The sequence below is a fragment of the Nomascus leucogenys genome, chromosome 14 (assembly GCF_006542625.1).
Source record: "Nomascus leucogenys isolate Asia chromosome 14, Asia_NLE_v1, whole genome shotgun sequence".
Classification (NCBI taxonomy): domain Eukaryota; kingdom Metazoa; phylum Chordata; class Mammalia; order Primates; family Hylobatidae; genus Nomascus; species Nomascus leucogenys.
In genome coordinates, this window is record NC_044394.1 from 11,477,367 (window position 1) to 11,504,278 (window position 26,912).

At 39.4% G+C, this 26,912-nt stretch overlaps 1 protein-coding gene across 3 annotated transcripts in view; it reads right to left on the reverse strand.

The window, feature by feature from the left end:
• The window catches only part of VMP1 (vacuole membrane protein 1), a 133,796-nt gene that overhangs the window by 93,907 nt on the left and 12,977 nt on the right, over positions 1 to 26,912 (reverse strand). For all 3 annotated transcript variants that reach the window (XM_030828386.1, XM_003278486.4, XM_003278485.4), the window contains exons 2-5: positions 15,792 to 15,893; positions 11,839 to 11,974; positions 9,808 to 9,898; positions 8,486 to 8,596 (exon numbers count right to left, since the gene is read on the reverse strand). In XM_030828386.1, coding sequence (XP_030684246.1) covers positions 8,486 to 8,596; positions 9,808 to 9,898; positions 11,839 to 11,974; positions 15,792 to 15,867 — 414 coding nt within the window. In that variant the 5' untranslated portion in view covers positions 15,868 to 15,893. The remainder of the gene's footprint in view (positions 1 to 8,485; positions 8,597 to 9,807; positions 9,899 to 11,838; positions 11,975 to 15,791; positions 15,894 to 26,912) is intronic.

Genomic DNA, 26,912 nt, shown 5'->3' on the forward strand with positions numbered 1-26,912 from the left:
TGAATTTAAGAAACTATTAAGAAATGCCTGGCTGGGCGCGGTGGCTCACGCTTGTAATCCCAGCACTTTGGGAGGCCGAGGCGGGCGAATCACGAGGTCAGGAGATCGAGACCACGGTGAAACTCCGTCTCTACTAAAAAAATACAAAAAATTAGCCGGGCGTGGTGGCGGGCGCCTGTAGTCCCAGCTACTCGGAGACGCTGAGGCAGGAGAATGGCGTGAACCCGGGAGGCGGAGTTTACAGTGAGCCGAGATCGCGCCACTGCACTCCAGCCTGGGTGGCAGAGCGAGACTCCGTCTCAAAAAAAAAAAAAAAAAAAAAAAGAAATGCCCTTTTTACTTACATGCGTAAACTGGTTTTAGGCAGGCATGAATACAAGTAAATAACAGAATATGTCTCCTGGCTTAGTAGAGCCATTTGATGGCTTGGTTTTTGGGTGAAGTTGCTCTACACACATATATTTATCCAGATTAGAAACTGCAAATACAATACAGTATATTGGCTGTATTAGCAATGCCATCTAGTGGCAGCCAAATATAGATATATTTTGAAAAAAGTTCTAGAAGAATGGTTCTTAACATTTCACAGTCTTTGGAAAATCTGATGAATACTATAGGTTCTTTCTTGCTAGAAAAAAAGCTTATTTGCAATGATACATAACAAGCACAGTGCTTTGGGAAATTAACAGGCCTCCTGAAACCCACTTTTTAACTATTAAAATTAATAGAACAAAGCAAGTAACCTAGTAACCCAACCAACTCTCCGTAAGCCATGGGCGGAAAAAATTTATTTACTTCCCCTTCATCTCCTCCTTTCTGGTTAGCAACCACTATTCTTGCATAAACAGTATCTTAACTTGTCCCTCTGGGCTAGGTACTTGGTCTCTGCAAATTACGCGATTTATACTTTACTCAAATCAATTTACAAAACTTGATGGTTAGTAATTTTTCCCTGATGATTTTCATTAAACTTAATGATCAAATAAACACTAACTTTTATTTGTAACATTTAAAGAAGTGATGAGGACTTCTAAGACATCTTAATTTCAAGTTATAACCTTTCAGTTATATCTAAAAATATTGCCAGGCATGCTGGCTCACGCCTGTAATCCCAGTACTTTGGGAGGCTGAGGCGGGTGGATCACCTGAGGCCAGGAGTTTAAGACCAGCCTGGCCAACATGGCAAAATCCTGTCTCTACTAAAAATACAAAAATTAGCTGGGTGTGGTGGTGCACACCTATAATTCCAGCTACTTGGGAAGCTGAGGCACTAGACTTGCTTGAACCTGGGAGGCGGTGGTTGCAGTGAGCTGAGATCACAGCACTGCACTCCAGCCTGGGTGTCAGAGAGAGATGCTATCTCAATAAATAAATAAAAATATAAATGGAATTGTTTACGGATAAATTTAAGACAAATTCTCCATTTTAAAGCCAAACATGTAGGTATCTAATATTTTAGGAAATTTAGTAAGTCTTTTAGGTGACTAGTATACAACCAATTATAACTTACTAAATGATACTTCCAAAAAAGATACCTTCCACACTCTAGGAATCATTCATTCTAAACACAAATTTCAAAAACCTAGTTGGGAAATTTTGCCTATTCAGAAAAAAATTTCATATTTCACTTTTAAGCTACAATTTCCAGTAAAGAGAGTCATAATAAATAATGAATTACATTTTTTCTGTTAAAATTAGTTTCTTTTTCACCACAAACTATTATCAAAAGGAGGCCCATATTTTTCACCAGACTACTCTCCCAATATGATCATTTATTCTCTTTGTTGAGGGTTAGTTATATGGGTATATGGCAGAGGTGTCTGTTTCATCAGCACATAATAGAACACAAGAATGTCACATTTCCCTAAGTGAGGATTATGTTAAATCTGGAAAATGAAAGTAAGTGTAATTAGGACATCCTAAACACAACTGCATTTCCTACATATAGAAGAAAAGAAATGGTGACCAATAAGGATAAAATTCTGTTGACCACTAATCAGCAAGAAAATGGTATAAGCTTAAAAAAACTAACCAGAGATTATTTGAAATTGTTTCTATTAAGTAAAAACCCAGATCAGATTTTGAAACCTTTGACTCTGCTTTGCTTCTAGTTTCTTATTTTACTCTTTTCTATAATTGCCAAAGTTCACAAGTAAATAGTTTATGCTTATTAATCAAAATTTTTACACTTGTCACACTATTGGTTATTGACTAGCTTGGCTCTTGGGAGGCCTAAGTGAGATAATTCATTTAAAGTGATGCTCACAGAGACTACCACCTAGTAAACATTCAATAAATGTTAGCTGTCTATCAGTCAGAATAGGTTAGATTATGACATAATAACAAACAACACAAAGATCTCAAGCAACAGCTATCACTTATGCTCACATTTCATTGGTCAAAGCAAATAATATGGCTGGAGTTCAGTAAGGTAGGGATGCAAAATCTTCCCATAGGAATGGGTACCACAAAATGGCCACCAAACATGAGTAAAAATAAAAGAACTGACCAGCTAGTATTAGCATGAGTATGACAATGATGTTTGCCTTTTTTGTTGTTAGTAGTGCTTAACCTCTTGCAAACTGATTTCCACCCCAACCAGTCAATTAAAAAATAAAGACTAGTGATATCTTTTGTTTTCCTTTTGCTTCTCTGCAAATTATATTTTATAAATGCTCTTTCTTCTTCATTCTTTCTGTTAAACCCAAGGGATCCTAAATGGAAGTCAGGATCAAAAAGGTCTAAGAACTAAAGGTCATTTGGTCAAATGGAAATGGCATATACTAGATCTCTCTTTATATTTCTTTTATATTCAACAGATTTCTCCCCAAGCTTCTAAATATTCAATTTCTTTCCTTCCTTCTTTTCTTCTTTCTTTCATCTCTCTCTTTCCTTCTCTCTCTTTCTTTCTTTTTTTTTTTTTCTGGTACAGATGGGGTCTCATTATATTGCCCTGGCAGGTCTTGAACTCCTGGTTTCAAGCAGGGGCCTTGGCCTCTCAAAGTGCTGAGATTACAGGCATGAGCCACCATGCCTGAACTTTATTTCTTTTTTAAATATTGGCTTTTTTTTTTTTGAGACGGAATTTCTCTCTTGTTGCCCAGGCCGGAGTGCAGTGGTGGAATCTTGGCTCACTGCAACCTCCACCTCCCGGTGAAGTGATTCTCCTGCCTCAGCCTCCTGAGTAGCTGGGATTACAGGCGCCTGCCACCACGCCTGACTAATTTCTTGTATTTTTAGTAGAGACGGGATTTCATCATGTTGGCCAGGCTGGTCTCAAATTCCTGACCTCAGGTGATCCACCCGCCTCGGCCTCCCAAAGTGCAGAGATTACAGGCGTGAGCCACCTCGCCTGGTCAAATATTGGCTTTCTAGTCACTATCATCTATAACAGTGGGTTTTGGGGGACAAAATCCAACAGATAAATGATTAAAAAAAAAAAAACCTCAGCAAACTTGGCATAGAGGGGTACTTCCTCAACCTGGTAAATAATATCTACAAAAACCTACAGCTAACATCATACTTAAGGGTGAGAAACTAGAAGCTTTCCCATTAAGGTTGAGAACAAGGCAGGATGGCCCCTTCATGACTCCTCTTCAACATTATTTTGAAAACCTAACCAATGCAATAAGACAAGAAAGGAAATAACAGGTATACAGATTGGGAAGGTAGAAAGACTGTCTTTGTTCACAGATGACATAATTATCTATGTAGAAAATCATAAGGAAGCATCAAAAAAGTCTTGGAGCTATTAAGCAATTACAGCAAGGTTGCAGGATATAAGGTTAGTAAACAACCTTAAACAAGCAAAGTTTTTTCTATATATTAGTAATTAACACTCATGTTCTATCAATAGAGTATATATTAATACTCATGATCTATCAGAAAATATATTTATATATATTTATAAATACAGCACATATATAGCATATATAAAATAGAGCATATATATATATATATATATATATATAAAGAGAGAGAGAGAGCAGTTTTTTAAAAATAATTGCCAAACGGGAACAAACAAGATATCCTTCAATAAGTGAATGGATACACAAACTGTTGGTACATCCATACAGAGGAATATTATTAAATAGTGATGAAAAGAAATGAGGTATCAAGCCAGAAAAAGACAAGGAAAAACCTTAAATGTATATTGTAAAGTGAAAGAGGTCAGTCAGAAAAGGATCATACCCTATAATTCCAACTATAGTGTCTTCTGGAAAAGGCAAAACTATAGAAACAGTGAAAAGATCAGTGGTTGTGAAAGGTTTGGGGGCAGGTGGGGGAGTGGAAAAAACAGGTGAAGCGCAGGGCATTTTTAAGACAGTGAAACTATTCTGTATGATACTATAGATATATACATGACTTTATGCATTTGTCAAAACCCACAGACCTGTATAACACAGAGTAGATCCCATAAACTATGGGTTTCAGTTAATAATGTATCAATATTGGTTCCTCAATTGTAACAAATAAATTAGACTAATACAAGATGTTAATAGTAGAGGAAACTGTGTGGCGGGGAAAGGTGTATGGCAGTGGTCCCCAACCTTTTGGGCACCAGGAACCAGTTTCGTGGAAGACAAGTTTTCCACAGACCTGAGGTGGGGGATGGTTTTGGGATGAAACTGTTCCACCTCAGATTATCAGGCATTAGATTCTCATAAAGAGCATGCAAGCTAGATCCCTTGTATGCGCAGTTCACGATAAGGTTCGAGCTCCTAAGCTTCACTTGCTTGCCAGCCCACTGCTCACCTACTGCTGTGTGACCCAGTTCCTAACAGGCCAGGGACCAGTAACAGTCTGTGGCCTGGGGATTAGGGACCCCTGGTGTATTAGAACCCTCTGTTTTTTCTGCTCAATTTTTCTGTAAACCTAAAACTACACTAAACAATAAAGCCTATTATTATTATTATATTTGTTTTTGAGACAGGGTCTTGCTCTGTTTCCCAGGCTAAAGTACAGTGGTGCAATCACAGTTCACTGTGACCTTGAGCTTCTGGGCTCAAGCAATCCTCCCTCCTTAGCCTCCCAAGGAGCTAGGACCACAGGCACATGCCACCACACCCAGCTAATTTATTTATCTTTTATTTATTTGTGTTTTTCAGAAACAGGGTCTTGCTAGGTCTGGTCTTGAACCCAGGGTCTCAAGCAATCCTCCTGCCTTGGCCTCCCAAAGCACTGAGAGCACAGGAATAAGCCACTGTGCCCAGCTCTAATAATTTTTTGTTTTGTTTTGTTTTGTAAGCGTTCTCAGTCCTTTATAAATTTCCCTTCTCTTTCCATTCAACTACGGGCACCAGCAACCTACCTGGGTAAAGTAAGGATCTCATTTAACTTGCAGCATAATTACAGTATACCTTTAAATTTCTCTTTTCACGTACTTATAATATGCAATAAATGTAAACAAGTGAACATATAACTGTTTTCTATACAGTTAATGGCATCAAAAACTACCCAGTCACTCAGTAAAAAACCAGTAACTACACAGAAAAATGTTGCAAGATCTCATTTATAGAGATAGAGATGGGAGGAGATGTAGATCAAAGGATACAAAGTAGCAAATATACAGGCAGAACAAGTCAAAAGATCCAGTGTACTCTACATACACTATGAGGACTATAGTTAATAACAATGTATTGTATTCGGAGTTTTTGCTAAACTAGTAAATTATAGCTGTTCTTGCCATGGGGAGTAAAAACGTAAAAACGTAAAAATGGGTAACTACATGAGATAAAGAATATGTTAATTTTTTCCACAATAGTAACCATTTTACTATATATATTTGTATCTTATAACATCATGTTATCTAACTTAAATACACATAAAATATATTAAAACAAAACAAAAGGAAATCCAAGAGTTATCTTTCATTCCTCCTTCCTCCATAATAACATACCACACTCTTGATTGTACTTCTAAAATTTCTCTCATATTTGTCCTTTTTCATCCCAAATGCTATTGCCATTCCAAGCAATCTTTTAAAACATCAAAGATCTATACCATCTTTTGTCTTCATTTTGCTTGACTTCTCTCTACAAGTTCTCTTTATAAATACTCCTTGCTATCCATTCTTCCTACTACCTCCTGGGAAGCTTGTGTCTCTCATAAGGATAATCCTAACTGCTCCTCTTCCACCTTCAATCTATCTCCCACACTATAGCCAGGATTATATATTCATAAATTGCAGATCTGGCTGTTTTACATATACTTAATTTTAGGGCATTTAAAATAATTTTTTTTTGAGACAAGGTCTCACTTTGTCACCCAGGTTGGAGTGCATGGTGCAATCATAGCTCACTGCAGCCCCTATTTCCTGGGCTCAAGCCATCCTCTTGCTTCAGCCTCCTGAGTAGCTGAGACTAACAGTCCTGTGCCACCACACCCGACTAATTTTTGTATTTTTTGTAGAGATGTGTTGCCCAGGCTGGACTCGAACTCCTAGGCTCAAGTGATCAGCCCGCCTTGGCTTCTCAAAATGCTTGAATTACAGGCATGAGCCATAATTTGAATCTCTTTTGACATTCAGCAGAATCTGCTATCTGGGTTGCTTTTCAGAGGCTTCCAAATTAATTAAATGCTGCAAATGAGTTTCTTAATCTGTTTTTCCCAAGGAATATGAGGACAGGTCTAAACATGAACAGAAAAGTATCCTGTAACCTGTAATTCCTTCTTTTCCTCTCTCCCTCAACCTCTACTAGTGAATGTAGTGTTATTCTACTACGAATGCAGTTATTAGAAAAACAGTGATATGAGTTAATCCCCTAGGATTTATGTCCCTGTTTGAGTTAAATCACCAGGCAAACATGAACATAATTCTAAAGTTCCAAGTTTTAAACTCCCATAAACTTGGAGAAATGATATATTATAGATTAATTCCCAAAGCATTCATCAGATCATTAATTCAGTACCCTTCTGAGCCAAGCAGACAATCATTCCTTAATACTTATCCTAGCTGCTTCAGAGATGAATTCATTATAGCACAGAAATTGCAGGTGCTTGTAGTGATGAATTTTATTCAGCAATGGGTACTGCTTGACACCCTTTCACCTGTTTTTCCCCAATGAAGATCAAACTGCTTTCAAATATGGAAGTGTTTTCAATTTATCATCTAGGGACAGGAACAGCATGAACAAGCAAGGCACATGGGGCACAAAATTTAAGGAGGCACTTACTCATCCATTCTGTATCTGCATGACCCTGAGAGTGCCTATTTATATTTTGTGCCCTCAGTATCTAACTCAACCTCTCCCTAGTTCTAGCTCTGACATTATTCCAGTATATTTGTGAATGTTCAAAGGAAAATTGATCTTCATTCTCTCTTATTTCTTTTTCTTTTCTTTTCTTTTCTTTTTTTCAGACAGAGTCTTGCTCTGTCATCCAGGCTGGAGTGCAGTGGCGTGATCTCGGCTCACTGCAAGCTCCACCTCCCAGGTTCACACCATTCTCCTGCCTCAGCCTCCCGAGGGGCTGGGACTACAGGCGCCTGTCACCATGCCTGGCTAATTTTTTTTTGTATATTTAGTAGAGACGGGGTTTCACCATGTTAGCCAGGATGGTCTCGATCTCCTGACCTTGTGATCCGCCTGCCTCGGCCTCCCAAAGTGCTGGGATTACAGGTGTGAGCCACTGCGCCTGGCCATTCTCTCTTATTTCAACTAGTAAAAGAATATTTTTCAGAAGGGGCATTTTTTTTTTTTTTTTTGAGACAGAGTCTTGCTCTGTCGCCCAGGCTGGAGTGCAGTGGCGCCATCTCCGCTCACTGCAAGCTCCGCCTCCCGGGTTCACGCCATTCTCCTGCCTCCAGCCTCCCAAGTAGCTGGGACTACAGGCGCCCGCCACCACGTCCAGCTAATTTTTTGTATTTTTAGTGGAGACAGGGTTTCACCATGTTAGCCAGGATGGTCTCGATCTCCAGACTTCATGATCGGCCTGCCTTGGCCTCCCAAAGTGCTGGGATTACAGGCGTGAGCCACCACACCCAGCCCAGAAAGGGCACTTTTTATACTTTGGTTCAAAGGGCTCAAGAAAGCATTTAGTTCTACATGTTAATACTCCATCAATTACATTCAATAAGAATACCAAAATAAATATCCAAGTGTGTATATGATGTTAGAGGATGTAAGGGAAGACATCATTTCTCACATGGAATTTTGTATATTTAAATGGACTTCATTTATTAAAATAACAATTGCTTAAGCAATTAAATCTAGAAGGAAAAGAAAAACCTTCCATGTTAAACTAATTTAAATAAACAACCTTATTTGCTTAACTGGGGTTTTCTCTTTGCTTTTTAAATACTAACCCCAAAGGAAAAACAAAACGGAACTCTAAGTCAAATTTAAAGCACTGATTGGAGGATCAGAATGCTTACAAAACACAAAGGTAATTAAAACAAATCTTAGAATTTTTACTTCTGAGGTAAAAGCACCAATAAAAAGACAGGAAATCTCATTTTTGCTTATTAAGATAAAATTATTCTTACCAGATAAAGCAGAAAGGTGTGCAGCCCTGTTCCAAGCCCAACAGAAGACAAAATTCCTAAGCCTATCCAGTAGGCATACAAAAGAAACTGTTTCTCTATACGTTGCACATACTGAAAAAAAGGGATGAGGTGAAAAACGTGAATTCTCTATACAGAAATGCAGTATTTATAAACCACCATCAAAATTAAATAAACCAACTAAAATAAGTTTCAAATAGGAAAAAACTAATAAGATTAAAAACCCATTGAAGAGGCCTAATTTCTTTAATATACAATGGCAAAGATGACAAAAAAATTAATCTAACTGGAATAAAGGTCTTATGTCTAAAGCTTTAATAAAAGCCTTGTTTCTAAACCTTTAAAATCCTACTATTTACAGGACACAGGAAAAAACAAATTACGAATAAGATAATTTTGAGGATAATTTTAGATATATTTAAAATAAATGCATTTAGAACTAACTGTAAAAACTTCTCTGTGACTGGCAGTAAACTGCTTTAAAATACCATTCTAGAACCATTTCCTGTTAAAATACATTAATGTTTTGCTATTTTAACAAAAGAGGTTAACAAAGCATCCTATTTTCCCATCAGTAATGTTGTACATGTAGACTACAGGCAAATGAACCTGTCTTTTTATACAAACAAAACGTAATCATCAACCTTGGATGAGAGGCCTACCTATTTGGATGGGTCACAAAAGTATGTTAGAGAAAATAAGAAAACTTTGGCAGTGATTAACGGATTCATGCTGCTGTGACTGAAAACCTTCAGGAAAGTTACATTTAAATCTTTGAAGGTAGGGCCAGGCAGACTGGCCTATAATCCCAGCATTTTTGGAGGCCAAGGCAGGCAGATTACCTGAGGTCAGGAGTTTGAGACCAGCCTGGCCAACATGGCGAAACCCCATCTCTACAAAAATACAAAAAAAATTGGCTGGGCGTGGTGGCGGGCACCTGTAATCCCAGCTACTTGGGAGGCTACAGCAGAGAATTGCTCGAACCCAGGAGGCAGAGGTTGCAGTGAGCTCAGATCGCACTACTGCGCTCCAACCTGGGTGACAGAGCGAGACTCTGTCTTTAAAAAAAAAAAATCTTTGAAGGTAAAAGGAATCACATACACCAAATATAAATGCTCAGCAGCCATAAAACATCACAAGAATACTTTTAGTGTATGTCTTTAAAAGTAAAACATTTGAGATACTAGTTATGAGATAATGTTGAGGGTAGAAATTCTATAAAACCCACATTCGTCCCATGTGAAACTGAGATTAGAGAATCAGAGAATGTGCAAGACTAGAAACAGAATTGCTCGACCTCTCACCTGTTGATGCGCTCCTTCAACATAATACGTAGCTATAAGCACAGCAAGCAGCAGTAAAAAAGACACCACAATGCTTTGACGATGCCATAATCTTAAAAACAAATAAAAAAAAATAAAGAAATATCTCACAGTCTCACTTTCAGCATTCATCATTCTCAAAACAATTTCTTGCTGAAGCAGTTAGGTTACCTAGCTCAGCTGGGCTGAGCTCTTTTCCTTACACATCATGGCCTCTTGGGGGAACAGAAGGGGGTCAAGGGAAGATACACAGGCAGAGAACCCAAGTTCTTATCATAACCCCCATTGTAGCCTTTTCTTTATCCAAAGCCTGATCTTATTAAACCTCAACTTATAATATGGAGAAGCATTATAGTATAATAGAAAGAGCACTGGACTTCAAGTCAGAGGACCTGGGTGAGAGACCTTTCATGTTGCACTTTCGGCCAGACACTTAACCAATCTGATTCTGTTTCTTGTTTTTAAAATCTTTATTTACTTATTTTTATTTTTTTTTGAGATGGAGTCTTACTCTGTTGCTGGAGTGCAGTGGTGCAACCTCAGCTCACTGCAAGCTCCACCTCCTGGGTTCAAGCTATTCTCCTGCCTCAGCCTCCCAAGTTGCTAGGACTACAGGTGTGTGCCACCACGCCCGGCTAACTTTTGTATTTTTAGTAGAGACGGGGTTTCACTATGTTGGCCAGGCTGGTCTTGAACTCCTGTCTTAGTGATCTGCCTGCCTCAGCCCCTCAAAGTACTGGGATTACAGCCGTGAGCCACCATGCCCGGCCTTTGTCTCTTTTCTTCAGAGACAGGGTCTTGCTCTGTCCCCCAGGCTGGGGTACAGTGGCATGATCTTGGCTCACTGCAACTTCCACCTCTTGGGTTCAAGCTATTCTCCTGCCTCAGCCTCCCAAGTTGCTAGGACTACAGGCGCACGCCACCATGCCCGGCTAATTTTTGTATTTTTAGTAGAGACGGGGTTTCACCATGTTGGCCAGGCTGGTCTCGAATTCCTGACCTCAGGTGATCCACCTGCCTCCCAAAGTGCTGGGATTATAGGCGTGAGCCACCACGCCTGGCCTAAAATGTTTATAATGATATACTTGGTTTACCTTCTTTATGGAGTTGCTCTAAGGATCAAAATCAGCTGAAAATGTTGCAAAATACTTTATAAACTCTTAGTACAATAAAAATGTTAACATAATAGTATGGATAATAACTTGGGGCATGCCAGAGGATAAGGCATGTAAAAGTTCAACTTGTTCTTTTTTTTTTTTTTGAGATGGAGTCTTGCTCTGTCGCCCAGGCTGGAGTGCAGTGGCGCAATCTCGGCTCACTGCAAGCTCCGCCTCCTGGGTTCATGCCATTCTCCTGCCTCAGCCTCTCTGAGTAGCTGGGACTACAGGCGCCCACCACCACGCCCAGCTAATTTTTTGTATTTTTAGTAGAGACGGGGTTTCACCGTGGTCTCGATCTGCTGACCTCGTGATCCGCCCGCCTCGGCCTCCCAAAGTGCTGGGATTACAAGCATGAGCCACCGCGCCCAGCCTCAACTTGTTCTTTATGGTACTTGAAACAGGGCTTACAAGTACTAAATTTAAAGACAGAACACATTTCCATGGCAGAGTCCTTTTTCATTGGCTCAAACTATCAGTAAAACTGCCACGTATGCTGAACCTTGTCCTGCTAAAGAATCAGTGTATCAAATTACACAGACCTGATTTCTCCTGATGGTAAAATCAGGAGAGAAAATAAAAATCATATTTTTCAGTGTTCTCCATTCCTGATTCAACATGAAAAAACAGTGGACAACTGTGATAATCCAGTAAGCAAACAGCAAATAGCAATGTCTTTCCCTAATCTATTTTTCTTCAACCTAAAGAAAGGAGAATAAATATGTTCCTATAGTAATATTCTAAAGGTAATTAATCCATTTTGATGGAATAGAGGGCAGAAAGTAAGAGATTACTGAGGATTTTTTAAATGAGTAAATGAGGTATATGTAAAAGATAGTGGGAGAAGACTCTTTACTTTGAGGTCCATTCCTTCAAGATTACAAGGATTTCCAGAGAAAAATACTGCAAGGTAATGAGCGGCTGTCTCCACAGGACAATATTCTGCCTTTCTTCCCGCTCCCTCCTCTTCTTTTCATTCACTGAAGAGGGGTCTGAAAAACAATAGTGCAGAGATTAAAACAGAATTTCTAACATTTATGCTTATTCTCTTCAATCACTTTAGATGAAAAGAGTTTTGTTTATCTCCCAAATAACAACTAATAGCAAGTTCTAGAGTCTTGTGAAAAATGGCAACTATTAGTACCTATAATCTCAGCACTTTGGGAGGCTGAGGAGGGTGGATCACTTGAGGTCAGTAGTTCAAGACCAGCCTGGCCAACATGGTGGAACTCTGTCTCTACTAATAATACAAAAATTAGCTGGGCATGGTGGTACACGCCTGTAATCCCAGCTACTCGGGAGGCTGAAGCACAAGAATCCCTTGAACCTGGGAGGCAGAGGTTGCAGCGAACTGAGATTGTGCCACCGAAGACCAGCCTGGGTAACAGAGTGAAAGAGACTCTGTCTCAAAAAAAAAAAAAAAAAAAAGGCAACTAGTCCAAACTCAGCATAGAAAGGAGATGAATGACAGTAGTTCCCCCTTATCCACAGTTTTAGTAACACATGGTCAACTATGGTCTGAAAATATTAAATGGAAAATTCTGAAAATAAGCAATTCGTAAGTTTTATTGTTTTAAATTTATTTTTATTTAAGAGACAGGGTCTCCATTCTGTTGCCCAGGTGGAATGCAGTAGCATAATCACAGCTCACTTTAAACTCCAACTCCTGGGGTCAAGGGATCCTCCCACCTCAGCCTCCCAAGCAGCTAGGACTACAGGTGTGTTCCATCGCACCCAGCTAATATTTTTGTTTTTTGTGGAGACGCAGTCTCACTACGTTGCCTGGGCTCATCTGAAACTCCTGGCCTCAAATGATCCCCCCACTTTGGCCTCCCAAAGTGCTGGAATTACAGGTGTGAGCTACTGCTGCCAAGCCCCTAAGTTTTATATTGTATGCTGTTCTGAGTAGTATAATAAAATCTCGCCAGTCCTGCTCCATCCAGCCCAAGACCTGATTCATCCCTTTGTTTAGTACATCCGCGCTGTATATGTTACCCCATTACTATATATAGAACAACACAGCGTTTTTTCCTATATCCACTAGGGGTCATGGAATGTATCCCTCATGGATAAGGGGGTTACTATATTATAGTTGCCATTTCTTAATCAGTGTTACCTAGAGAACAACTGAGGCAAAACCAACTCCCTGCCTGGATAAACATCAGAACCTCTTGTAGAGGATGTCCTAAAGAAATGGTACTGAAAATTCCAGCAGTTGAATTTGGGATAGAGCTATAGATTTTGGGAAAATTACTGAAATAAGTCTAAATTGGTCCACCTTCTATGAAGGGCATTCTATCAACCTAGGATCATATTACAGAACAAAGTGGTTTAGATCGCAAAATGGTGAGGCAAACTAGTTGGTTCCAATCCTGGCTCTGCCTTCTACTAGTCATGTGATCTTGGGCAAGTTAGTTAATACTTTTGTGTCTCAGTTTTCTCTTCTGTAAAATGGGGATCACAATAGTACATACTTTTCAGGGTCATTGTAAGGATTAAATGAGCTCATATATGTAAAGTTCTCAGAAGAGTTTAACACTTAGTAAGTGTCCAATTAAGATTAGCTATTAATTGTCACCATCTATTGAAATTACAAAATGTTTTTGTTTTTGTTTTTTTGAGACAGGGTCTCATTCTGTCGCCCAGGCTGGGGTGCAGTGGCAGCACGATTTCGGCTCACTGCAACCTCCACCTCCCTGGTTAAAGCGGTTCTCCTGCCTGAGCTTCCCGAGTAGCTGGCATCACAGGCATCTGCCACCACACCCGGCTAGTTTTTTTTGTATTTTTAGTAGAGATGAGGTTTCACCATGTTGGCCAGGCTGGTTTCAAACTCCTCACCTCAAGTGATCCGCCCACCTCGGCCTCCCTAAGTGCTGGGATTACAGATGTTAGCCACCACACCCAGCACAAAATGCATATACACTGTAAACTGGTAATTCCATTTCTAGGAATGATTAGGTATAAGGTGAAATGACTTGCACAACTTTATTCACCGCAGCATTATTTGTACTAGCAAAAACCAATCAATAACTTATATATTACCAATAGAGGACAGAAGAGTGATTAAAGTATGGCACACTCATACAATGGAAAGAAAAACTAAGCAGCCATAATAAAGAATATTTTTTTTGGGGGGGACAGGGTCTTGCTCTGTCGCCCAGGCTGGAGTGCAGTGGTGTGATTGCAGCTCACTGCAGCCTTGTGGGCTAAATCGATACTCTCACCTCAGTCTTTCCAGTAGCTAGCTAGAACTTGAGTGGCTAGCTAGAACTACAGGCGCATACGATCACATCCAGCAAATTTTTAAAATCTTTTGTAGATTTCCCTGTGTTTCCCTGTGTTGCCCTGGCTGGTCTCAAACTCCTGGGCTCAAGAGATCCTCCCGCCTTGGCCTCCCGAATTGTTGGGATTACAGGCGTGAATCACCACACCCAGCCTAAGAATCAGTTTTTCATGTACCGTTATAGCACAATCTCTAAAATATTAAAAAACACATGGTACAAAAGAGTAAGTATGACATGCTAATGTTAATTTTAAATTCCAATGGGGTGAGCACTACAGGAAGAATATACAAATGTATGTGCTAGCTAAAAAGAAAGAAACAAATAGCACACAAAAGCTCCTAATGGGAAGACACTATGATGTATGCAATGCCCATCTCTGAATCCTGAAACTCTTGGTGAAATTGCCAAGTTTACTGACAACCAAAGTAACCCAAAAGTCAGATCAGTGCGCAAAATGTCCTCTGCAAGGCAATATGGTGATTAAAACAAACAAATGAGGCCGGGCGCGGTGGCTCATGCCTGTAATCCCAGCACTTTGGGAGGCCAAGGTGGGTGGATCACCTGAGGTCAGGAGTTCAAGACCACCCTGGCCAACGTGGTGAAACCCCATCTCTACTAAAAATACAAAAATTGGCTGGGCGTGGTGGCGCATGCCTTTAATTCCAGCTACTCGGGAGGCTGAGGCAGGAGAATTACTTGAACCCGGGAGGCGGAGGTTGCAGTGAGCCAAGATAGCACCATTGCACTCCAGCCTGGTGACAGAGTGAGACTCCGTCTCAAAAAGCAAACAAACAAACAAACAAACAAATGAAAACTACTATTTCAGATTCCTTGCACTTCCTCTAAAAGAAGAGAATTACTGTGAAAATATTACCACACTAGAGTATTATTTGCCATGTGTTTGAGATGTCAAACAATTCAAAAGCTAAAAAAAAAAGTATGATTACAAGAAAAGAAAAACTTTTTTTTCATTTTCCTTTAAATGCATGAAGGAAAGTTTCTACTTAAATCATCCATATTAATAAAAGTCATCATTTTCAGGGTAACTGTATAAACAGGAGTCAAATACACTGAAATTTACCACAAATTCCAATTTGGCTAAAATATGAGTTTATTAATCTCAAACTATAATTTTAAAATAAATTTTTAAATAATATTCACATTCTAACTTTTTTGATAACTGTATATTTAAGAACAGTGTAGTAAGTTTATAATCTACTTCTAGAATTACAAAATAGCACAATAAAATTGAGCACTGAGCAAAGCCAAATAAACACTGACCATACCACAAGATTAACAAGTAATAATCTTGCACCTGGAACACTGTTTATGTGATTGTGGCCAGGCTGCTTCTGCCATCACTATGAAATATCATCTTACAGGCCCTGACTGACCCATAATTTAATTTACTAAGAAGATAATATAAGATTAAAAATATAAGAAGTAATATATCTCTATTTTATTCCAATGAAAAGTATATCATTTAAACCCAAAGCACTTCTCCCTCCAAACCATCAAAATTTACCTGTGAAATTTCCATTATGTTGTTCCTTGTTCATTGCTACACGTCTCTGGTCACAATTTTTTCCATTCTCTGCCATTTCATAGATCAGTAACTCTTGAGGAGCTAATACAGCAAAATAAAATACAGCAATACATTACAAACTTCTGCTGTGTAGCTGTGACTGAATGAAACTAAATATAGGAATAACATCACAGTAATAACCCACACGATATGTATGATGTGTTTACACTTTGTTTTATAACCAAAATTTGAACAATTTATATAGATATTCTAATACAAATAGTAAAAATGTAAAAGCCATATAGTTGTAAACCTTTTCCTAGTAGTTATTTCAGGGATCTTCCAGATTGAAATTTGGAGGTAATTTGTCCACAGAAGGAGGATATCAAGCACTAGCACCTCCAAATGTTAACACACTATAAGGTCTAACATCCTTCTAATTTACAATTAAATATCGTACTGCTATGTACTCAAAATTAATCTTATCATTTTTACGTTTTTACAGTTTTCTTTCATATTCCCTTTAACATTATTATATAAAAATAGAATGTACTACAAAAGATGCTGCAACTGTTGATACATAAATCTAAGATCATAGACCAGTTTTATTTAGGAAACAATTCTACTGAATAAAATGATATGGGCAAAAAAAAAAAACAAACTTGAAATGTTTAAGATAGTTAAATGTACTTTATTTATAACATGCTTCATACTACAGGTATCAGTGCTTTTACTTTAATGTAATAACAACATATAAAAACCAGATTGCCTGTGATCATATCATTCTTCAGTTGTTAGTAAAGCAAAACTTTCTACTCAAAAAGCACATCACTTCAATAAAAGGCTAAAATGCTGAGTCCTTAATACAATCTTAAAACTTGCCCAGACACTTATAAAAAGACAACTGGGGCCAGGTGCGGTGGCTCATGCCTGTAATCCCAGCACTTTGGGAGACCAAGGCGGGATGATCGCTTGAGGTCAGGAGTTTGAGGCCAGCCTGGACTACACAGTGAGATCCCATCTCTACATAAGATAAATAAATTAGCCAGGAGTGATGACCCATGCCTGTAGTTCTAGTTGCTCAGGAGGCTGAGGCGGGAGGATTGCTTGGGCTCAGGAGTGAAAGGCTACAGTGAGGTATGATTGTACCACTGCATTACAGCCTGGGCAAAAGGGAGACCCCGCTTCAAAAAAATAAAAAAGAAATAAAGAAAGCGAAAATAAATACAACCCACAGGAGAAGGTATTTACAAATCACATATATTTCATAAGAAGCGTGTATCTGGCCTGCAAACTCTTACAACTCAGTAGTAAAAAGCAAATAATCCAATTAATAAACGGACAGAGGAGCTGCACAGATATTTCTCCAAAGACACACAAATTGTTAATAAGCACATAAAAAGATGTCTAACGTCTTTAGCCATCAAGGAAATGCAAATTAAACCACAATGAGATACAATCTCATACCTGTTAGGATGGTTATAGTAAAAAAGACAGATAATAGGCCAGGCGCGGTGGCTCACACCTGTAATCCCAGCACTTTGGGAGGCCAAGGCAGGCGGATCATGAGGTCAGGAGTCCAAGACCAGCCTGCCCAACATGGCGAAACCCCGTCTCTACTAAAAATACAAAAATTAGCCCAGAGTGGTGGTGGGTGGCTGTAATCCCAGCTACTCAGGAAGCTGAGGCAGGAGAATCGCTTGAACCCCCGAGGCGGAGGTTGCAGTGAGCCGAGATTGTGCCATTGCACTCCAGCCTGGGAGACAGGAGCAAGACTCTGTCTCAAAAAAAAAAAAAAGGAAAAAAGAAACAAAAACAAAAAGATAATAATAACAAGCGTTAGTGAGGATGTGGAGAAATCGGAACTGCTGGTGGGAATGCAAGAGTTCAGCTGCTTTGGAAAACAATCTGTCAGTTCCTCAAAAGGCAAAATACAGTTACCATATGACTCAGCAATTCAGGAATGTTCATAGTGACACTGTTAACAGACAAAAGGTGTTTTTTTGTTTTTTTTTTTTTGAGATGGAGTCTCACTCTGTTGCTCAGGCTGGAGTGCACTGGCACGATCTTGGCTCACTGCAACTTCTGCCTCCCGAGTTCAAGTGGTTCTCCTGCCTCAGCCTCCCAGGTAACTGGGATTACGGGTGCCTGCCACCATGCCTGGCTAATTTTTGTATTTTTAGTAGAGACGGGGTTTCACCGTGTTGGTTAGGCTGGTCTCGAACTCCTGACCTTGTGATCTGCCTGCTTCGGCCTCCCAAAGTGCTGGGATTACAGGCATGATCCACCGCGCCCAGCCTATAACCCAAATGTCTTATCAACTGATGAATGGATATAGGAAATATGGTATATGGTATATCCAAACAATGAAATATTAGCCATAAAAAGAAATAAAGTAGTAATACATACTACTGCATCAATGGAGTCTGAAAATATGCTAAGTGAAAGAAGTCAGTCACAAAAGACTACTTGTTATGATTCCCATTTATATGAAATTTCCAAAATATGCATATCCATAATAACAGAAAGTGGATTAGCAAATTAGCTGGAGAAAAATGGGGAGTAGCTGCCAATGAATTGTGAGTTTTTTTCTGGGGTGATGATAATGTTCTAAAATTGTTTTGATAGTTGCATAGCTGTGAATATACCGTTTAAATGGGTGAATTATATGATATGTGAATTATGTTTCAATAAAGCTGTTTAAGAATAGTCACCAGCAGGAACTATCCAAACTTCCAAATATTCATAGGAAATATATGTTATGAATACATATGAATAATATATTCATAGAAAAAGAATGGTATACTATTCTACGAATCTCATTTATTCATTCATTCATTTAGTTATGTTGCCAGGCTGGTCTCAATCTCCTGGCCTGAAGCGATCCTCCTGCCCCAGTTTCCCAAAGTGGTGGGATTCCAGGCATGAGCCACTACCCAGGCTTCTTTATATTTAATAGAAGACCCAAGAGTATTAGGAGTATTCTCATGGCCAAGTGGCTCAAATTTTTATATTTTATGAGCAGATTCAGTGACAGTTTAGAATTCAGATATATGAGTTAGGGGATTATATTATTAAGAAAGAAAATTCATGAAATCACTTGATAAGATGCTTGTATAAGGTTTGTTTACCTATTCACTCAACAAATATTAACTGAACACTTTGTACGTGCCAAGAGTCATACTAGATTTATATTTAGCTGATCAGAATATGATATGGTCATGGGTCCAATCTTCCTGTAGTTTGATATCTGGTGCTAATTTATTCCTTGACTAAACTCTAACTATTGTTATTTTCAAAATTTATGCCTCATAAAGGAAAACAAGTGAAAGACTATAAAAATCATTGGAAAAAAAAGCACACATTCATCACTGTAATGTTCTCCTTTTTAAGATACGATCCATTTGTGTATACCTTTGTTTTGTTGTCTTCAATGCTAAATGAGCAAATAAACACATCAAGAAATAAAATATAGGTTTCTATTAGTATAGATAGCCTTAAGTAGACAATCATAAGATTTAAAATCTGAAAAATCTGGATTTGATCCCAGATTTGCCACTAATTAGTTGTGTGATCTTAAGCAAAGTTTCATTTTCTTTAGTCCTTCATTGTTTGGATTCACAAAATGAGGACAATAATTGCCACTTTCAAATGATTGATGTGTAGATGAAATAATCTATGTATGCATCTGAATGTTTGTTGATATGCATGCATGTGTGACTATAAATGCCAATATATCAAAAGAGTAGGAGGTAATAAAAGTACAAAGTGCTTAAACTATAAAAAACAACTTCACAGCACATGCCTCATTGTTATTGTATCAGTGATGCCAGTGTTGTTCATTCAGCTCTCATTTTAAAAGTTCTGGGGTCTCCAATGGGCACTGAGGATACAAATATGAATAGGATAAGGAGGTCCCTGTCCTCAAGAGGATCACAGTCTGGTAAAGAAGCCAAATGAACACAAGAAATCAATTATAACAGAATGGGATGAAATAGGCATTTTAATAAAATTAGATGAAAAGACAATGTTTTAGTCAGGTCTTAAGAGTCTAACAGGGCCAGGCATGATGGCTCACACTTGTAATCCCAGCATTTTCGAAGGCTGAGGTGGGCGGATCACGAGGTCAAGAGATTGAGACCATCCTGGCTAACACGGTGAAACCCTGTCTCTACTAAAAATACAAAAGAATAGCTAGGCGTGGTGGCGGGCGCCTGTAGTCCCAACTACTTGGGACGCTGAGGCAGGAGAATGGCATGAACCCAGGAGGCAGAGCTTGCGGTGAGTGGAGATCGCGCCACTGCACTCCAGCATAGGCGACAGAGCAAGACTCCATCTCAAAAAAAAAAAAAAGTCTAACAGACTGGAGAAATTTGTAAATCTCTCTAAACATCAGTTTTTCTTAATTTATAAAACAGAGATAACATGACACACATCAGAGGGTTGAGGATTAAACAAGATAATGTACATAAAATACTAACATATTGCCTCACCTTTCACATGACCTCAATATATACTAGCTATGATGAAGATCATGAAGTAGAAAGCACTATGGGAGCTCACAGGACAATATATTCAGACCAGTTCATAGAAGCTGAAAGTTTGACTCTGCAAACTTAAGTCATACTTGTGTGAAGATTCAGCCAAAAGATAATGTAGCCCAAGCAATTACAAAACAGTAACAACAAAACCCAAAGATGCTAGAGTATCACAATAGGTTTACAAAATGGAAATCTATTTCACGAATCTGAATTTTATTAATAAAAAAATCAACTGAGGATGTTTGAAATGGAACCATATAAAAAAGTTAATGATTTTCCATCTGCCAGTCATTTAACTTGAAGCCATACTTCAGTTCTGCAAATACTTAAAACTATGTGGGTTTGGCCAGGTGTGGTGGCTCATGCGTGTAATCCCAGCACTTTGGGAGGCTGAGGCGGGCAGCCTCAGGTCAGGAGTTCCAGACCAGCCTGGCCAACATGGCGAAACCCCATCTCTACTAAAAATACATAAATTAGCTGGGTGTGGTGGCTTTCGCCTGTAATCCCAGCTACTAGGGAGGCTGAGGCAGGAGAATCGCTTGAACCCAGGAGGTGGAGGTCGCAGTGAGCCGAGATTGCACCACTGCACTCCAGCCTGGGCAACAGAGCAGGACTCCATCTCAAAAAACAAACAAACAAACAAACAAACAATGTGTGTTCATATTCAGCCAAATCCTATAGGCAATATCTTTTTAAAATATTTTGAAGATATTTAAACATTTGTAAATATCTAAATATATGATAAATATTTACAAATAAGATATTTAAGGATATTTAAGATATTTTAAAGCCAGCCATTCATCTCTATCACAGTAAGTAAAATTTATTTAATTTGTGATGAAAAGATAAACAGGGCACAAAAGGGTTTGCCTTATAAATAACATTCTAAAACCTTTCTCCTACAAAACACTGATAATTGAACTCATTTGCCCCTATTTACTCTTTCCCATAGTGTCATTGTTTTATCCAAAACATTTTGGGGCTATGAGTGCATACTTATAACAATGGTATTGCACAATTATTTGAAGGTTTTGTTTTTAAGCTATTGCAACACGGGTTTTCATTTGAGCAAATAATGTGTTCTTACACAACGTGCTAAAAAAGAACAGCATACTGACATTTCCTTCTCCAAAATTCTCTCTAGAAAACATAATAGTCTGAAATTTTGTTTTGTAAGAAATAACCCAGGGAACGAGGTTATTTTCATCAGTCTATTTCTTCATAAACAAAATAAATTCGCAGTTTAAAAAACTTTTCAAAACCTTCTTGCCATTCCCAAAAGAAGGAAATATAGCACATGGCCAAACAAGAGAGCCACTGAGGGTCTAAACAGTTAAGCTTATAAAAGCATCAAAACCCTTTTTTTTTTTTTGGCATTTTGACCATTTAGGATGATTTAAAACCATCCAAGTATGAAACAGCCAAAATAAAAGAACCACTAGTGTTTTAATAGTTAAGCTTATAAAAACTTAAAAGTTTTCTGCATTTTAACCATTTTGTAAAGGATTTAACATTTTTCCTTGCCTTTCAAAATTCCCTTGAAAACATCCTCAATTACTTTGCCTCTTCTTCCCCCAATCATACGTACTGTAAAACTTTGTAAAACTGCAAAGCCTCCAGAATCATCTGCATTCTTATGATCTGTCTAAGCAGCTGAACATAACTGAAGAAAATCACACAATTACAAAGCCACTTCAAATTCTTAATTCAACAAATATATATCAACGGTCCCTTATGTGCCAGTTATTATTATTATTATCATTATTATTTTGAGACAGTCTCGCTGTGTTGCCCAGGCTGGAGTGCAGTGGCACGATCTCGGCTCACTGCAACCTCTGCTTCCCGGGTTCAAGTGATTCTCTTGTCTCAGCCTCCCAAGTAGCTGGGACTACAGGCACCCGCCACCATGCCTGGCTTTTTTTTTTTTTTTTTTTTTTTTTTGAGACAGAGTCTCATTCTGTCGCCCAGGAGTGCAGTGGCACCATCTCGGCTCACTGCAAGCTCCACCTCCCAGGTTCACGCCATTTTTCTGCCTCAGCCTCCCGAGTAGCTGGGACTACAGGCGCCCCCCACCAGGCCTGGCTAATATTTTGTATTTTTAGTAGAGACAGGGTTTCACTGTGTTAGCCAGGATGGTCTCCATTTCCTGACCTCGTGATCAGCCCACCTCGGCCTCCTAAAGTGCTGGGATTACAGGCGTGAGCCACCGTGCCCCGCCTATTATTATTTTTGAGACAAAGTCTCACTCTGTTACCCAGGCTGGCATGCAATAGCACAATATTGGCTCACTGCAACCTCTGCCTCCCGGATTCAAACAATCCTCCTGTCTCAGCCTCTCAAGTAGCTGAGACTACATGTGGGCACCACCACGACAGGCTAATTTTTATAGAGATGGGGTTTTGCCATGTTGTCCAGGCTGGCCTCAAACTCCTGGGCTCAAGTGATCCGCCCATCTCAGCCTCCCAAAGTACTGGGATTACAGGCTTGAGCCACTGTGCCTAGCCCAGTTATTAAGATGCCAAAGCTCAAACCTAAAATTGATGATTCCTGCTAATAAACTTTTTTTTTTACTTTGACAACTGTTTCATTCTTTGTTTTTGCTCCTAAAACGTTTTACCCTCCTTTTTCCTTTCTTATTTTCAGACATTGACTTTCTTTTTTCTTTTTTTTTAGACAGAGTCTCACTCTGTCCCCCGGGCTGGAGTGCAGTGGTGCAATCATGGCTTACTGCACCCTCGACCTCCTGGGTTCAAGTGATCCTCCCACTTCAGCCTCCCGAGCAGCTGGAACTACAGGAACATGCCAACATGTCCAGCTAATTTTTGTATTTTTAGTAGAGACTGGGTTTCCCCACGTTGCCCATGCTGGTCTGGAACTCCTGGGCTCAAGTGATCCCCCCGCCTTGGCCTCCCAAAGTGCTGGGATTACAGGCATGAACCATATCCAGCCCTGTTACATTTTTTTAAATAACAAAAGCAGTGAGAGAATTTGCCAATCCCATTACTATTAAGTTTACTAAAATATTTACACTTCACCCATGTCAGCATTCTTTCTCTCTTTATGACTCGGCAGTGTCCTCTACTCACCAAAGGCCATTATGTCAATGTATATATATCGTTTCCTTCCTCCTTCTCAGGGACTTTGTTCCTTCTGTTCTCACTGTGTAATCAATCTTTACCCCTTTATTCTCACCAGAAAATAAGTATTCAGTATTTCCCATTTTTCATTCCTTCTTCATAAACAGTTCTCAAAAGAGTTGCCTACATATACAGGCTCCACTTACTCATCACCAAATTTCTGCCTGATCCATTGTAATATGACTTCTGCCCTGACAAAAATAAATTGCTTTTGTGAAGATTACCGATTACCTCCACTTGCCAAATCCAAAGGACACGTCTTACTGAACCTCTTACCTTCGCTGAACACAGGTATCCACTCCCTATTTCTTGAAGTATTTTCATTTTTCTTCCTATTTCTCTGACGGCTCCCCCTGCTCTATGTCCTGGGGTTCTTCAAAGCCTGGTCCTAGATTCCTTTTTGTGTTCCCTTTATATTCTCTCCCTAACGATGTCATCTATTCACTCAGCCTTAAATACTCTCTACATACTGACAATTCTTTCTTTCAAAGGCAAAATGATGTTGCCATACTGCTTTATGAAAGTGCTTTATGAATATGCTGTAAGAATAATCAGAATCACAGAAGGAACTTTAGAGAATATCAAGCCTATTCCACTTATTCACAGACAAACATCTCAGAGGTAAGGGACTTGTATAATGTCACAGAACAAGTTAGTGACAAATCTGGAGGCAGGACCCAGACACAACGGCGATCTTAGGAGTACACCGACCTATTGGGAAGACAACCCCACCCTCCAAACTAAATCAAAAATTATTTTTCTGAGAATTTTGAAAGGGACAAGCTCAATCTAGAAAAGTGAGGTAATGTAAGAGCTGGCCCCAAAATGTGATTTAGGAGTTAAAGACTCAAATCTTTTTTCCCGAGACAGTCTTGCTCTGTCACCTAGGCTGGCGTGCAGTGGAGCAATCACAGCTCACTGCAACCTCCACCTTCCAGGTTCAAGCCATTCTCCTGCCTCAGCCTCCCCACTAGCTGGTATTACAAGAATGCGCCCCCATGCCGGGCTAGTTTTTTTGTATTTTTTAGTAGAGACGGGGTTTCACCATGTTGGCCACACTGGTCTTGAACTCCTGACCTCTGGCGATCCGCTAGCCTCGGCCTCCCAAAGTGTTGGGGTTACGGGCATAAGCCACTGTGCCAAGCCTAAGACTCAAATCTAATCGAAGTGGGAGTACAAGTTACTGTAAGTTTTTTATGTTACACTGGGGGGCATTATTAGGCTGGGCTCATAACCATAAAATTATTAACTAAACTGCCTGAAAAAAATAATTTAAGGGGACTGGTTTTATGATAAAAGAGAAGTTCAACAAAACAAAATAGTAAGTCTATCTCCAGCACAGTGCAGCAGAAGTTAGCCTATAAATCTCCTATCTACTGGGGCACACAGCATCATGATTACCAAGGCCTTTGATATCTTACCATCCACCTTTGAGTTCATGCACCCAAATAGTATTTTGTTTATAATCTGACTTCTCATACTGATTAGCTATAAGGAGAGTATATGCTTGTAATGGGCTGAATTGTGGCCCCCCAAATTCATATGGTGAAGTCCTAACACTCATGTGACTATAATTTGGAGATACTGCCTTTAAGAAGGTAATTAAGGTTAAATGAGGTAATAAGGGTGGTACTCTAATAAGCACTCACGTCCTTATTGGAAGAAGCACCAGACAGCTTTCTCTTCTACCTGGACACAGAGGAAAGACTATGTAAGGACACAGAGAGAGTGTCTGTAAGCCAGGAAGAGAGTCCTCACCAGAAATAAACCCTGCTGGCACCTTGATCTTGGACTTGCAGCCTACAAAACTGGGAGAAAAACAATTTCTGTTGTTTAAACAGAGATGGGGTTTCGCCATGTTTCGTCTGTGGTATTCTGTTATGACAACCCTGGCAGAGCAATACAATGTTGATTAGTATAAATAAGGGTATCCAGATTGCAGAATAGTTTTGTTTGTTTTGTTTTGTTTGCAGAGACAGAGTCTCACTATGTTACCCAGAGTGATCTTCTGGCTACCAAGTGATCCTCTTGTCTCGGCCTCCCAAAGTGCTGGGATTACAGGTGTGAGCCATCTTGTCTAGCCAGACTACCTTTTATCCAGAAAAACCTGATGTATTTTACTGCATGTGTCTTCAAACTGCAACAGTGACTAATCTAGCATCAACATACCCTGTTAATCTTACTTATTATCGTCTTCATCATGACCCATTTTATAGGGAAAAAGGAAAACTTGGTGGCTGAAAGGGGCCAATACGTCCTGACTTACTAGTTATATGACTTTAGGTTAAATAATTTGCATTTGTGCATATTTGTAAAATATCCCCATCCTTATTTTTCTTTTTTGAGACGGAGTTTCACTCTTGTTGCCCAGGCTGCAGTGCAATGGGGCGATCACAGCTCACTGCAACCTCCGCCTCCTGAGTTCAAACGATTCTCCTGCCTCAGCTTCCCGAGTAACTGGAACTACAGGTGCGTGCCACCACACCCAGCTAATTTTTGTATTTTTAGTAGAGACAGGGTTTCACCACGTTGGCCAGGCGGATCTCAAACTCTTGACCTCAGGTGATCTGCCCACCTTGGCCTCCCAAAGTGCTGCAATTACAGGTGTGAGCCACTGCGCCAGGCCCCCATCCCTATTTTTATATCATCCTTAAATGTTTTTGTTTTGCTTTGGCGGACTCTCAACAAGTTAGCTTCTCTACTTTAGGATAATTTTTTTTTTTTGAGATGGAGTTTCGCTCTTGTTGCCCAGGCTTGAGTGCAATGGCACAATCTCGGCTCACTGCAACCTCTGCTTCCCGGGTTCAAGCGATTCTCCTGTCTCAGCCTCCCAAGTAGCTGGGATTACAAGCGTCTGCCACCACATCTGGCTAAGTTTTTGTATTTAGTAGAGACGGAGTTTCACCACGTTGGTCAGGGTGGTCTGGAACTCCTGACCTCAGGTGATCCACCCGCCTCGGCCTCCCAAAGTGCTGGGATTACAGGTGTGAACCACCACGCCCGTCCAAGATAAATAATATATAAGTGCACTACACAGTGACTGGCACATAGCAGTCACTTAACGTTAGTTTCTCCATGCTCTTTAATATTTTTAAATGCAGTATCATACCCATCAATCTCCATGCTTCTCAAATGTCACAATTTTCCAAAAAAAGCATGGTAAATGCTGCCCTGAGTATTCACTTACAGGTACTTCCTTTCCCTATTAGTATGCTATACAAAAGCATATGTAACTGGTTTCCATAGCTTACACAACAGAAGTAGCCACAGATTTAGAACAATCTTAGTTTATGTTAAATAACAAAAATGAATTATTCTTCATCAATCTAAACATCTTGAAATGTACGACAAGGACAATCCATCAAAAATTATTATGAGGTAAAAGGGTTCTAGTCTATCCACATAGCTAAAATAAGATGAAATAATCATTTTTAATGAGAGCC